Source organism: Maylandia zebra, linkage group LG19 (genome assembly GCF_041146795.1).
Source record: "Maylandia zebra isolate NMK-2024a linkage group LG19, Mzebra_GT3a, whole genome shotgun sequence".
NCBI lineage: Eukaryota > Metazoa > Chordata > Actinopteri > Cichliformes > Cichlidae > Maylandia > Maylandia zebra.
In genome coordinates this window covers 20510367-20524080 of record NC_135185.1, presented here as the reverse complement: position 1 = coordinate 20524080, position 13714 = coordinate 20510367, and the positions used below count along the sequence as shown (strand labels likewise).

At 39.8% G+C, this 13714-nt stretch overlaps 1 protein-coding gene across 2 annotated transcripts in view; it reads right to left on the bottom strand.

The window, feature by feature from the left end:
- fndc3ba (fibronectin type III domain containing 3Ba) overlaps positions 1-13714 on the bottom strand; it is an 87632-nt gene that overhangs the window by 54168 nt on the left and 19750 nt on the right. For both annotated transcript variants that reach the window (XM_004540166.5, XM_076877678.1), the window contains exons 2-3: positions 11594-11739; positions 8044-8119 (exon numbers count right to left, since the gene is read on the bottom strand). In XM_004540166.5, the coding sequence (XP_004540223.1) occupies positions 8044-8119; positions 11594-11710 (193 nt within the window). In that variant the 5' untranslated portion in view covers positions 11711-11739. The remainder of the gene's footprint in view (positions 1-8043; positions 8120-11593; positions 11740-13714) is intronic.

The window sequence follows — 13714 nt, the reverse complement described above, 5'->3', positions numbered from 1 at the left end:
TAGGAAAGAAAAATACTGAAAAGCATCTTTTAAAAAAAAGTTATTACTTAACTGGTTATTCCTTATATTCCTAAATGGAAGTCCCACTAACTAACATGTACTTTTGCCCAATAACACCAGATCAAGGAGGGGAAAAAAGAGGGGTTTCCCTACAAAATTAAAAAAAAACCATGATGTAAACATTCACATGTGGAATTTCCGCAGCTGTGCAGTGCTTTTCACACTAACTGAATCCAATCTGAAAAGCAGCATGTGCAACCCGTGGAGAAGATGCAATATCTTTAATGTTCCTAATAGTGTTATGATTGGTTTTATTTACATAAAAAACATGCAAATCAGCAAACTTGTGTCATTGTTGTGAAGATGAGACTAAAATTAAAAAGAAAATATAGAAACACAGCAAGAATCAGAGAGAGAGAAGGGAGGAAGTGACCGAGCCTGAAAAGAGAGGGAAGAGGAGGAGAAGGAGGGAATAAGGTTGGAGAGTGGGAGAAGTGCTCCAGCTGTACCCTGAGCTTCAAGAGAGCCAAGAATTTCATCCCTGGAAAAGATATTTCTTTTTCTCCATTTCTCCGGAAAAAATCTGTGAGTACTCAGCTGCTGTTTGCCCACGCATCAGCTTTCACAGTGTCTTACATATAAAGACAAACCAGTATTCTCAAGAGTTTTCGTCACCCTTCTCTTTCCCCTAATGCAGCCTTCTCCAGAGCTGGCAGACCAGACCAAGTCAGCAGCAGCACAGGGGTGGCTGGGGTCATAGAGGAAGTGGCCTCACCCAGAATGGATGGTAGCAGGCACGACCAAACATGCAGCATGTGATTCTCTCGGTCTCCCTCTGCGCCTCGTTTTCATTCTGCCTGTCTTCCTTTATTTACTTTGCTTCATTCTATTTTATTTCAGCTGTATCTCTCCCTCCCTCCTTTCCTCTGCCTTTTCATGCCCTACTGTATGAGGGCATTGAGTTTATAAGTGAGGACTGGGCAGGGCATACACAATTAAGTCTCTTTTTCTCTCTCCCTCTCTGCCTCTATCTAAACCACGCACAGAAAAGTCAAGCTTTTAGCCACCGTGTATCAAATGAACCAAACCAATTATCTCTGTCCTTTTGATACTTACAAAGTACTTTGCAGTGCAAAATGCTGAAAAAAAGCAGGTATCCCCCCCACACACACACACACACACACACACACACACAAATGTGATCTCTCTAGGCACAAAGAGATCGCATTCCATTACACACCACCTGGAGGGAGAGTCCGTTCCCATGGCGACCAGTTTCCCAAAACCAGGAGGAATTAACACCAAGTTAAGACATACATACACTAAACATACCTCTAGAATTAGTTTTACACCGTGCCTAAGGGCATACAGTCTTGGAGGTAAAAAGGTCTTCCTTTGCCCAGCTGTCAAGGTAAAAATAATAAAATGAAATGCATACAAAGGCATGCACACACCCAAACACACAAGAGCTCTCTATTATTAGATCCCTCTGCACCATGGGGCCTTATGACTAAACCCATTATCCTTATTCTTTTCAGTGAAATATGAAGCATACTACAACAATACAGATTTAGTCGTTATTTAGTAAAAACATCTTTAAACAGAAGAGGAAGAAGAAGAATTAATTAGTGAAGCATATATTTGATTCCATTAAACATTTTTAAACCACTGGATTTTCCAGAAAAAGCATTCTTGCAATGTTGAACAGAAGCCATATCGCTCTACCCTGTGAGAAGCTGTGATCTTATATATAGATATTGTTTTCTTGGGACAGATTAACAATTCAAAAAAGTACATTAGGAAATTTAAAGCTGTGGATGCAAGTGTCTCGAAAGGCTGCACAGGCAGAGAAAATGGGAATTTAGGGCATTAATATACTGTACAGGAAATTGGCTATTGGATTAATTATACTTTGGGCAAAATGCAAATGCAATATTAATTAAAAAATGCATTCATTTGTCAAATCACACACAGACAAAAAGGCAAACAGATTGAGAAACACTTGCATGAACACTTTCCATTTGATCAGATTTACAAAAATAAGGCATAAAAACACAATAAATCCTTTTAGCTGACAGTTCAGCTAGATAACAGACATCAGTCAAACCTATCATTGCACAGCAATTTTCATTCAGTCTACTGTCACAAAATTGAGTATTCCGATTTCAAGGAAGGCTTGTTAAAAGTTCCTCGAACAACCACACCTGCTTACAAGCAGCACCAGGATGGTCCGAAACAGTACCGTAAATTAAGGATTTCAGTGAAAAATGTATTTGTGTGTTCTCCACCAGCTTGTTTAGAACCATCTGGCAAGGTGTAAACACAGACTGAGACTTTCCACCGTATTTCTCTCAACCAGCTATTTCCATTTACATCAAAGGGTTTGCAGTGTAGAAGTGTGCACTCTGTGCAGAAGGCCGGTCAAAGAAAACCTTGATAACCCCATGTAGCGACACAGTGAAGCCAGTAAGAGACTGAGCAAAAAGCTGAAGTTGAAACTGAGGAAAATGGAGAGATAAATGAAGAGAGTAGTCAGACAAAGAACAAACACAGAGGAGGTACACCTAAATTTCCTCCATCAACCCTTTTTTTCCATATCAGTTTAGGTTTGTTAAATTTGAGGACAAAACCATGTTTAAAATAACAATATGATCAATCGACATTTTTTCCACAAATATAATCATCGAATTTTACAAAACTGGATCCAAGACAACAGACAAAAGCAAGGAACAGGGGAAGAGAGTAACAATCGGGGGGATCCAAAAAGATTAGGTATGAGCAGAGCGCACACCTCTAATGGCAAAAGACAGCAGATCTTGCCATGATTCATACAGTACCCTGCTGTGTCCAGATGCAGAGAAACACTGGCAGGGTCCACCATAACCATTGTTTCTCAGAGAAGAAAAAATGCCTGGGCTAACAAGGCCTCAGCAGAGACCAGAACCACATTTTCCATTATGCCACTGCAATATAACAGCAATGAGAGTGGACTGCATGCAATTCATCCATTCCAAATTCAGAAATCAGCGTAAAAGGAGAAACATCAACCAATTCTTTTGGCTTAATATGAAGTCCCAACAGCCTGCATTTATATTTGATTATATTTCTTATATGAAGAATTGTTTCATTAATCTTTTTGTGGCCCATTAAAATTGGAAGAAAAAGCAATAAAGAAAAGAACAAAATGTGTGATTTGAGCTTTCTCTACTCTCAAGGGACAAGACAAAATAAGAGCATGTGGAATCGCAGGATAATCTTTGGGTTCTATACCTTCAAGATAAAAAAATTCCACAAACCAAAAGTTGGAAGTGAAATATACTTTGCACATAGACCTCTCCGAATTGCATTATGTAACACAGACAGAAAAGAAATGTAATTGAAAACACAGAGAATGTTCTAAACCAGGGATGTCAAACTCACTTTACATCACGGGCCACATGCAGCCCAGTTTGTTCTTAAGTGGGTTGGACCAGTGAAACTCCACTTTCCTTCACTGTAAGAACACTTAACTGAACATTTGATCCCTGAGATGTCTTAATATCAGAAAACGAAGTGCAATTTCAGCAGTACGTCCCAGTTTTTTACATCAGGGGTGTCAAACTCAAATACACAGTGGGCCAAAATTCAAAACTGGAACAAAGTCGCGGGCTAACATTAATATTTATTGAAAAAAAAAACTTCCTTCAGATATAAGAATGAATCTTTTCTTATGGACTCAAATAAGTTTTGCTGGAAAACTGAATATGGAACAAGCAAAGCTTAATACTAAACAATATATATATTAGCTGTATAATACCAGTAGGCCAGATCTAATAGTAATTTGGTATGGCTTCGCGGGCCAAATGTAATTAGGCTGCGGGCCAAATTTGGCCCGCGGGCCAGAGTTTGACACCTATGTTCTACATGATCTGTGTGTAAATTACAGAAAAGATTTTGGCAGCTCATTGTCCAGACTGTCCAGTATTTATAAAACAGAAAGTTTTGGTTAATTCCTTTTATCTAACCAACATTTTTATAGTAGATTCTAAAAACAAGAACATTTCTGTCATTTAATTGTCATCCTATTGCTTAACTATTTTACTACTACTTAACTACTCATGTAGTATGAATGCCAATAGGGAAGTACTACTGCTACTACTGTAAAACACCGCCGAAAGCCCAAAATCTTTGTACACCTTCACATTTTCCAAATCTTTAAACTACACCAGATTCAAGTCTTCATCAGGCTGATTCTGGCCCACAGGCCTTTTATTTCTCTAAACCAACCATTCTTGTTGCTCTAAACCAACCATTCTTGTGTTAAAGAAAGAATTTACCGATTGAAATCCCGTTGCAGTACCAATGTGCCAAAAAAAAGTTTCTGTGGAAACAAGACATCCTGGTTGTGGGGCTATTAGACTTTTTTTCACAGATATTCCACTTTAAAGGCTTTCTTTATGATACATTTGCTTGTTTGTACTGCCACCAACCTGGTGAAATGGATCTTGAGTGTCTCATTCTGCAAAGCATGCTCAATCAGAGGAGCGGTGTTCCATGGTGCTGGCCACTGTTCCCCCGTGTCAGCAGTGCGCGATTGCTCACGTGCTCAGCTTAGAGGGAACATTGGTGATGGCTCTGGCTTTTTAACATGTTCGGTTTGGTTCTTTGGTAGCGGGTCATGCAGCAACACAACAAGCCTTAGCACACATGCTCCACCAAGCACAGTCAATTAAAAAACAAAACAAAATCATAGCGTTAAGCAATACAAGAGGTGAAAGTTCTCCATTCACTGTGAAGGACACACTAACAGTTACTACTCATACTTCTCAGCCTCACATATACATTTATTATATTACAACAGAGAATAATTCCAAATGTCCACAGAAGACCAAGGCAAACAAACCCCATGTATTATACTGAAATGCATTTTAAAAACACTGCAGCCAGTAAACTGAGGACTTACAGGATTACTGCTCATTAACTAGAAAACTAATCAACTAAACCTTGTGGTTATTATCAACTACGCCCTAAATTTCAGAAGAAATTAAGCTGGTGCCACCCAAACTTCATGATGTCATATTCTCCCAGGCAGGGCACAGCTTCCTGCTCTTCACCCTCTGGCCTCATCATCCCTCGTAAAAGTCCAACAAAGACCAAACAACACAGTAAACCAACACAGCCTTGTAAAACACACACAGACACACACGCGCACACAACGCATATTAACACACTCACATTCCAGAGCAGGGTGCTCTAACACACCCTCGAGTCTTGTCCTTTGATGTGAGTGTGGGAAAGCTCAGGGGAATTGTCTTAGTGGGGGAGGGGGACAGACAGGGGGACAGAGGGGGGTGGGGGGCAAAAGGGAGGAGGGGGAAGGTGGGAACAGTGAGAGGGTAGGAGTGTGTGTGGGGGGTCAGATGAATCTGGCCCCTGGATCACTGAAGGGTCATGCTGCTTCAACAAGGGATGGAGACATGCAGTCATACACATGCAGAAATGATGCTAATAAGTTGCTGGAAAGGATTTCAGGTCAAGATACAGTCTTTCACTGGATCAATGAAGGAAAGGGACACAAAAAAAGAGACGGTAAAGACAGATCTCTAACATATCTGAAAAGTGGTAAAAAAAATGGCTTTAAATATATATTTTAGAGCATTGTGAATTATTTCAATATGCACAAAAAAAGCTCTGAAAGGATTTCATACGCCCTGAGGTTATGGGATTCATGGACCTTAGTAAGATTTTATGTACACTTTCAGCTAAAATAAAAGAACATAATTGAGCCTGTAGCAGTTAGCAGGGGTGTGGTTAATGAGCAGTACTTAACATCAATCCGGCAAATACAATAGCCTCTTCTCTGCTCCAGGTTTGCCTTAAGGTCAAGACAGATGAACGAGAGGAATAAAAAGGAAAAGGGAGGGAGGTAGCAGGAAAAGATGATGAGAGGAAGGAAGGGAAGAGAAGTGAGGAGAGGAGAAGGAAGGTCTTGTGGTTCATATGAAAGAATCTTTTCTGGCTGCTGCGTTGACGTCTTCAGGCTGGTCCTGCCTTGGCAGAGCATCCATGTCTGCGTGTGTACGTATATGCATGTTTGCATGCATGCACGTACCACACTGCAGCAGCTAAACAGAGGTTACTTTATATAAAAGCTGGTTCCTGGCTGTGCCCTGAGGTCTCTGTAATCTTGCTCTGTCGCACACACTTGCACACAAGTACACTGCAATGCAAACACACAAGCAGGGCCACAAATACACAAGCATGCGCGAACACGAACCTCTGAGGTCTCACTAATCACACTGAGTCTCTCTAAAGTGCAACTCAGTTATCCTTCGGAACACACTGCCACACTCCAGCTTTCATTAAACTCAGTGACCTCTTGCCGACTAAGATAGAGAGAAAGTTTGTGCGTATGTGTGTTTGTGCGTGTGTGGTCCTTCACATTAATAATATCTGCATTCAAAGAGGGCTCAAAGTCTGTAATGTTCCACCTAATTTGCTGTCTGCGACTGTAGTAAAAGGCACCAAAAAGGTGCACAAAGACACACATTGTGCCTTCGATGCCAAATTTTCAAGTACAAACACGCAACCACACAAACAAACAGAAAGATGGCAGATCCCAGCTACATCAGTACTGTGTCTTTTTGCAAATCACTGTCTGGTATCCCTCTCATATATCCACTTTCTACATTAAACCATTCTTTCGTCTGTCGTTTAGCTGTTTTTCTACAAGTCACTAATTCACTTATCTTATCTGGCAACTGTATCTTCCCATCTTTGCATACATCCATTAAATCATGCACCGTTTCTATCTGGCTTTATCTGTGCCCATAGCTCTGCCTGGAGCAGTCTCTCTGATTTGAGGGGAAAATTGAATTACAAGGCGGGTGGAGGAAAAGGTGGTGGGATGCCATTTGTTACAACACAGTGTTGTGGTAATGCGTCTTTTTTGTTTTGTTTTTTTAATAAATGGGCGACAGTGACTGAGTCGAGACTGCTGTCTGTCTTTCTTTCTTACAGAAAAAAAATTCAAAGGCTGAAAAAAAAAAAAAGAAGGAGCGAGTGAAGAAGATGCAGATTGAAAAAGACTGAGAAGAAAACAAAGATGTCCTTTCAAAGTTACATTTCTGACATCATCAAAGTGAGACACAATTTCAGCAGAGTTGTGTTACTGCCACCTCCTTCCGTCTTTGAGCGATCCTAAGTGGCTTGTATTTCCAGTCTTTTCATGCACTGCTATCAGATGCAACCACAGTGAAGCCATGGCTGCCCACTCTGTCTAAATCTGTCATTGTGTAGACTATGCTTTCAATTAGCTGTACTTCATTTGGAGATAACACCCTTAGATCCCATTCCACTTGCTTTCCGTTTCCTCTTCCAAAGTTCTTCCTGCATTATTGACCAGTCTACTAAAAGGTCTCACCGTTTCTGGAGTTTCTGCATTTTCTGCATTTGTAGTCTTATATATACACTCGGAATTTCAAAAGGGTTGAAATCCAGCTGAAAACACTTCATTTCCAGGCTTTCTGGTTAGAAAAATAAACCATTAAACCATTAGCCATTGTGGTGGTTAATGATACAGTCACACTAATACGGACTGTTTAAAAATAAGTAACTTACTGGTCTGCATGTGCAAACACATGAGAACTGAAATGTCTGTCTCTCTGTGTTGGCTCTACCATGTACTGGCAGACTGTCTGGGATTTAAGTCTGACCAGGTAGAAAGGAAGACTTTTGAAAACTCTCTGAGACTTTATTGGACAGCTACTCCTTTGACATTGCTATGGTTTTCTCTGGTAATGGATAATACTCAAAGTAAAAGTCGATTATTTGCTTTCACATTTACCAATCAAAGATTTCTAAGCATAGACTGCATTAACATTATTTGTTTTTCCGTAAATGTTTTTAACTTTTAGGAGTCAGCCCAAAGATCTCATTTAAATCTTGTTCAGCCAGGATATAATTAAAATGATGGGTAATACTCTGTCTCACAGTGACAAACATCAGAGCGGCCACCAGGCTACATGTTAATATGATAACGTAATAATATCGTAGAGGACTGACCCTGGATGCATTGCAGTGAGCCGTCCTCTGCCCGGATAGTAAACGTCTCCCCCGGGTTCACCTGCACCAGGATTACCTGCACAAACACATAAAAAAAACAACAACAAAAAAAGAATCAATCAAACTTTGTGACAAAAATATCTATAATTTAAGGGGAAAAACATGTATTAAACATTTTTCTTTAGCAATCACAGAACAGGACAGATACTCAGCTAGGCAGAGCTTGCAGCAGTGACATAACACAATAACCATCGGCTCTCATAGTTCGGCAGAGAGTTCACACATATGAATGAGGTGTTAGAAAAGCTAATGGTAACACTATTGCTGCCATCTCACAGACTCTTATTTAAGAAAAGCCTTCATCTTTTAACCACTCTTACAAGAATAAAACAAGTATGCACAAATACATCTAACAGACAGATGGACGCACACACAGACAGGTGAGCGCACACAAATGAATTCAAAACACATGACATCGTTTCGATTTCTCAGCGCTTCTACCTAATGTGCCTGAGGGGAGAACGCATGCACCTTACCGTCATATTTTCCGCATACAGATTGTTCAGAGTGTACACGTGGCTGTACACATGAAACAGGTGCCCCTCCATTGCACACAAACACACACACACACACACATACACGTATTCAGGCACACACGCATGCACACACAGGCACAGCCCTGTCTATGCTCTACAGGTGTGCCGCTGTAAAATCCTCATATCCTACGTTCCTTCTGTAGTGACTGCATCTTCTCCCATCTCAGCGCTAACCTGCTCCTCTCCCTCAGTCACACACACTCACACACTTCCTGCTCTGTCTGCTGCAGCGGCTGCTGTTGCTATGGGAACCCCCAGCACAGGGTGACCCATGTTTCCCAAGGATTGAGAAAACCCCTGCATTAGACCATGTAGGTGTGTATGTGTGTGTGTCTGTGTACTGTTATACCATCACATGTCAAGATCACTCAATGCGCAAAATAATCATGTAGCACATTTGTTTTGATATTATGACTGATTAATGAGACTATAATGACTCAGTCAGTAGTGATTAAGTCAAAGTGACCCAATTCTTCTACCTTTAGTTAGGATTATAGAAAACAAGCATATTTTTTAAGATTAAAACCAGAAAAGGCTTCTAAGTGTAACCACTTGTGATTTATGATTTAAAAGCTCCTTTTAAAAGGCATCAATTACAAATTACAAAAGTGCAAGAGCAGGGCTCTTTATTAAACACGGGAAGTTAAATTAGCAAACCCATACTGACATTATTCAACATTTTACATAAAAAGTGGCATATTGAAAACATTTCACTCAATGTTTCTATGGGCACTTTTGGACCACAGGATATCATTCACAGTTCTAGGTTTTAGGGTCTATTTTCACTTCCATAGACTTTCTCTGCAAAAGAGTAACTGAAACAGGATTACAACTAGTGCAATTACATCACCTTATAGTTTTGAATGCAAATGGCACTCTTTGGTGTGAAAGTGGTAGTGTGATGTTGTTGAGCTATATCATTAACTGCATGGGTTACCATCTTTGCTCTCATGTTCCTTAAGGTCTGAAGTGATTCTGAGCTGTTGTGAATATGTTCATTAAGATCTTGTACAGTACACTGGTTTCACACCAACATGGTTGTCACTAAAGCTTTTATGTTTTGAACTGTCTTCGGTCCACTTTTAGTGTTTCTTTCTCTCTTTAGATATTTATCTGGAAAGGCACCTATAACAAGTACAGCGGAGAAGCTTTGCACCATTTCCTCACTACTATCACTGCCATAGGTTAACAAGAAAATTCCTCAGAAATATTGAAGGGAAGCGTGTCCTTCCCTTTTACTCACTAGTCTCTGACCCATAATTCTGATGCACTGATCATAAACTAAAGAAGTAGACAGCCTAAACACAAATACATTTGTGTTTAGGCTTTCAGGTTTAAACAGACCCCTTCCACTATGGCTTACAAGTCTCATGCACAACAGTGGCCAGATATGGAAATGGATATGAATGTCTGAATATTGCAAATGTTTTGGACAGTGCTTTACAGATAATAACTAAAATAAATGTCTTTAATCAGAGTGCAGATGGATTTCATAGCTTAAGCAATAATAGTCAATAATAAATTAGCGTGCCTAAGTCCATTATGTGGTTACAAACTCTCAGAAGGACCAGCACTCCAATTGAAACTGAATAAAATGATTTATAGGCATTTCTTCGGCATGTAAAACTAACTGACCGTCCTACAACAAAGAAATGTGACCAATACTGTAGATCCCAATAATATAGCTAATAGAAGGTTGTAACTGGAGCCTCTCATTGACTACATTGATGCACATTATTATTCAGCTACTTCAGGTTTCTATATATTTAAATACTATTACAGTAGGACAATTAAAAGTATTTTGATATTTGTTTTAATCACAATAGATAATTAGATAGTAACTAATTTTTCTAAAATATAACTAAGAATTTGAACACACTGTTGGATTTGATGTGATGAGAGAGCCTCCATAGTGAATTTTGTTTTTACAGACAAATTATGACAGAACGCTCTTATACAAAAACAGGCATGTATGTATACATGATCTCGTTGCATGTACCAAAGCCACTGACTGATAAACACAATCATAAACAGGTGAAGGTAGGTGGATAAAGAAACAAGGAAGCTGAAACTGAAGCAAGCCGACAAACACGTAAGTATGTATTCAGACTCAACACAGACACTTGCGTGCCCACACAGAAACGAATACACACACGTACACGCAGACAGACCAAGAAACAAACAAATAGACACACACACGCAGAGTCAAATCTATATAATCATCGGTCTAGATCACTGATTCCATACTGGGAACCAAGTTTTAAACTGCAGGGTGTTAGAATAAAAAGAGAGCCCTAACTGCTGTGTGCCGCAGCCAAAACCCCCCCATAACTGTTATGTGTTGCAGCCAAAACACTCCCACGATGCTTCCTCTGGACTGTGAGGGAACAGGCTGGGGATGGTGCATAAACATCATCATCCTTCATATACCAAAAACACACAGTGTGGGGGAAAAAAAGAAAAAAAAAGTGTGTGTGTGACAACAAGATTAGACCGAGGTGAATTAACTGTGATGCTTTTCATTACGCCGATCGCTTCCTTTTGCCTGTGCAAAGCCCGGGTGCGGTTTTGTACTCTGAAGGTGATCCAGTTGGCTCTACAGCACCTGATAAGATCGGTCTGTCACAGAGAAGCAGATGTCCGTGTGCAAACTATTGCAAGTTTGCACACGTAAAGGTTTGAAATCTATCAATAAAGCATTCAGTGTTTTAAATATTGCCTTTAAAGCTGCGCCAAAGGAATAAGTAATGCATTTGAATATACCTGTATGTATTTAGTAGTTTATCTTCTGTGACACACGAGGACTTTTCTCTAGCAATTTTTATGGCAACAATCCGTGTGGTAGGTGCTCAACTGACAACAGAGAAGTGTGCGCTGTACTGTTTGATGTACAGGAAATGCACATTGCAGACATGCGTGTGCGTTTGTTCGTGTCAGCGTGAGCGAGTATTTACCTGCTGTGTCGCATCGCCGTTAACCATGTGAGGCATGAGAGGGACCTCCCCGTTCAGGAGGGGGGGCGGAGCCAAGTCCAGCGGAATCTGGTCTGTCATCATCATTGTGACGTACATTCATGGAGAAATTGACTGAACTGCCCTACCTGGGAAAGTACAGAAATAAGAAATACATTAGTTACGAGCATTCATTCATTTAAAAGTCTGAAACTTCCTTGTGCTGAATGATTTCCTTTGAAGCTACTGTTGGCTATATTTCAAACACATTTCTTGTCTGACCAGATTTTTAGTTTCAGACCATCAAACCTACTTTTTGGAAGGAATTGTTGGACATTTTTGGGAAATATGCTTATGTCCATCTTGGCAAAATGTCTTTCCTTTTTATATTGACCTGGACCAAGAGGACAGCTAGCCTGACTTAGCCACAATGACTGGGAGCGGGTTGAAGCAGCTAGATAGGCTCCATTTTAATGTAACACAATCCACCGACAAAGCTCCCCAAGTCACAAATTAAGTCTAGTTTGTTTAATTTTCACATAAACTGAGTTATAAAAAAAGGCTTTGAGTTTTTTATGTTAAAGTAAACTTATGAGCTGCTGGATGTAGCTTCATTCTGAATGGGCAGACACTAAAAAGACATTGACTTTCTACTAAACTCTCGGTAACAAATATTTAACCATTTTGCAATTAAAATTAAATCTAGACTGTGCCCCACCTGTATTTTGCCAGCCTCCCAGTGTGTTTGCATTAGTGTTTACTGTGTAGATTCCTGATTAACAAAGCAATTTTCCACTTCATGTGAGCGTGAAAACCTTCTTGAGGCACTTTTATTAAATTTGTCTGCTTTGTTTAACTGTAGCCAAAACAGTTTTCATTCCTATGTGGATAAGATCTTGGATTTTTTTTTTTAAGTGTTATATTTCTAATAACAGAGGTAGAGGTGAAAAATGATACAACGACATATACTCAAAAGAATAAAACTAGAATGAGCTACAGCAAAGAATTTAAAAAGTTTGCAGACAAACGCAGAGATAAAGCAAGATTGATTTTAGCAAGTATAACAAAAAAATACAGTTTTGCATAAGAGAAAACACATAGAAAAGGGGCATTATTCCACTGTTTCAGCTCACAATGAATTTGCACAGGCATATCAGCTTTCATAAAATACAACAAGTCATATCATGTCAATATAAAGGTAAAAGATTAAAGAGGCAAAGGAAAATGGAGATTAGAGTGAGAGACTAATTCAAAGCTCTTCCCACCAGCAATAGTCTGGTAAAATAGAGGAGAGATTATATCCTGTTTGGAGGATTAATTTTTATGAAAGAAACACTAAATGAATATGGTCTGGCTCTTATAGGTGAATAAGGATAACTGCACCTGCTCGTAGCTTTGAAAATATAACACAGAAGACGAGCATTACATGTAAACATGCAAAGAGGCTGCAGGAATGGGAAGTCTTTTCAGGTCTTCTGAGGTCAGCTGTGCTGGCACTCTTTGCAGAGTAACTGGGAGCTAAATCTGGAGATGGTTTCTTTGCTTGCATAATAAAGCGGTAGCAGTAAAACCAAAAAGCATAACTATGAAAAAAATAAAAACAACAACCAGTGCCATTCATCTTAAGTGGAAAATAACATGGCATCACCTAAATGGCTACAGGGGGAGAATTTAAAGGAAGCCAAGCGACATGTGTCAGCCGCGCACGTGGTCTTCATTAGGGCTGAAAACCAAGTGGCAAACCCTAACCTTAACAGTCAAAATGTATGTACTTCTACGTACACACAGCGAAAACCACGTAGATAAACACGCAAGTGTACCACTGAGGTACAGTTACATCACCCATGTAACTCATGCAGATGGGGGAAATATATACACACCCACGCATATACAACAGGTAAATCCAGGAACCCCGGCCAAAATATTCTGCAAGAGCAACCGAAGCTCACACATAAACACATACATAAGCACACACATACAGACGTGCACAGGTTCATTGCCAGAGGTGGATTTCTCAGTGACGTACAGGTTTAAATTTAAGGCTGCTGAGTGAAATCGCAGCTAAGGAGCTACTGACTAATGGCTCTAAGCTGCTATTAGCACACATATGATACACATACAGGA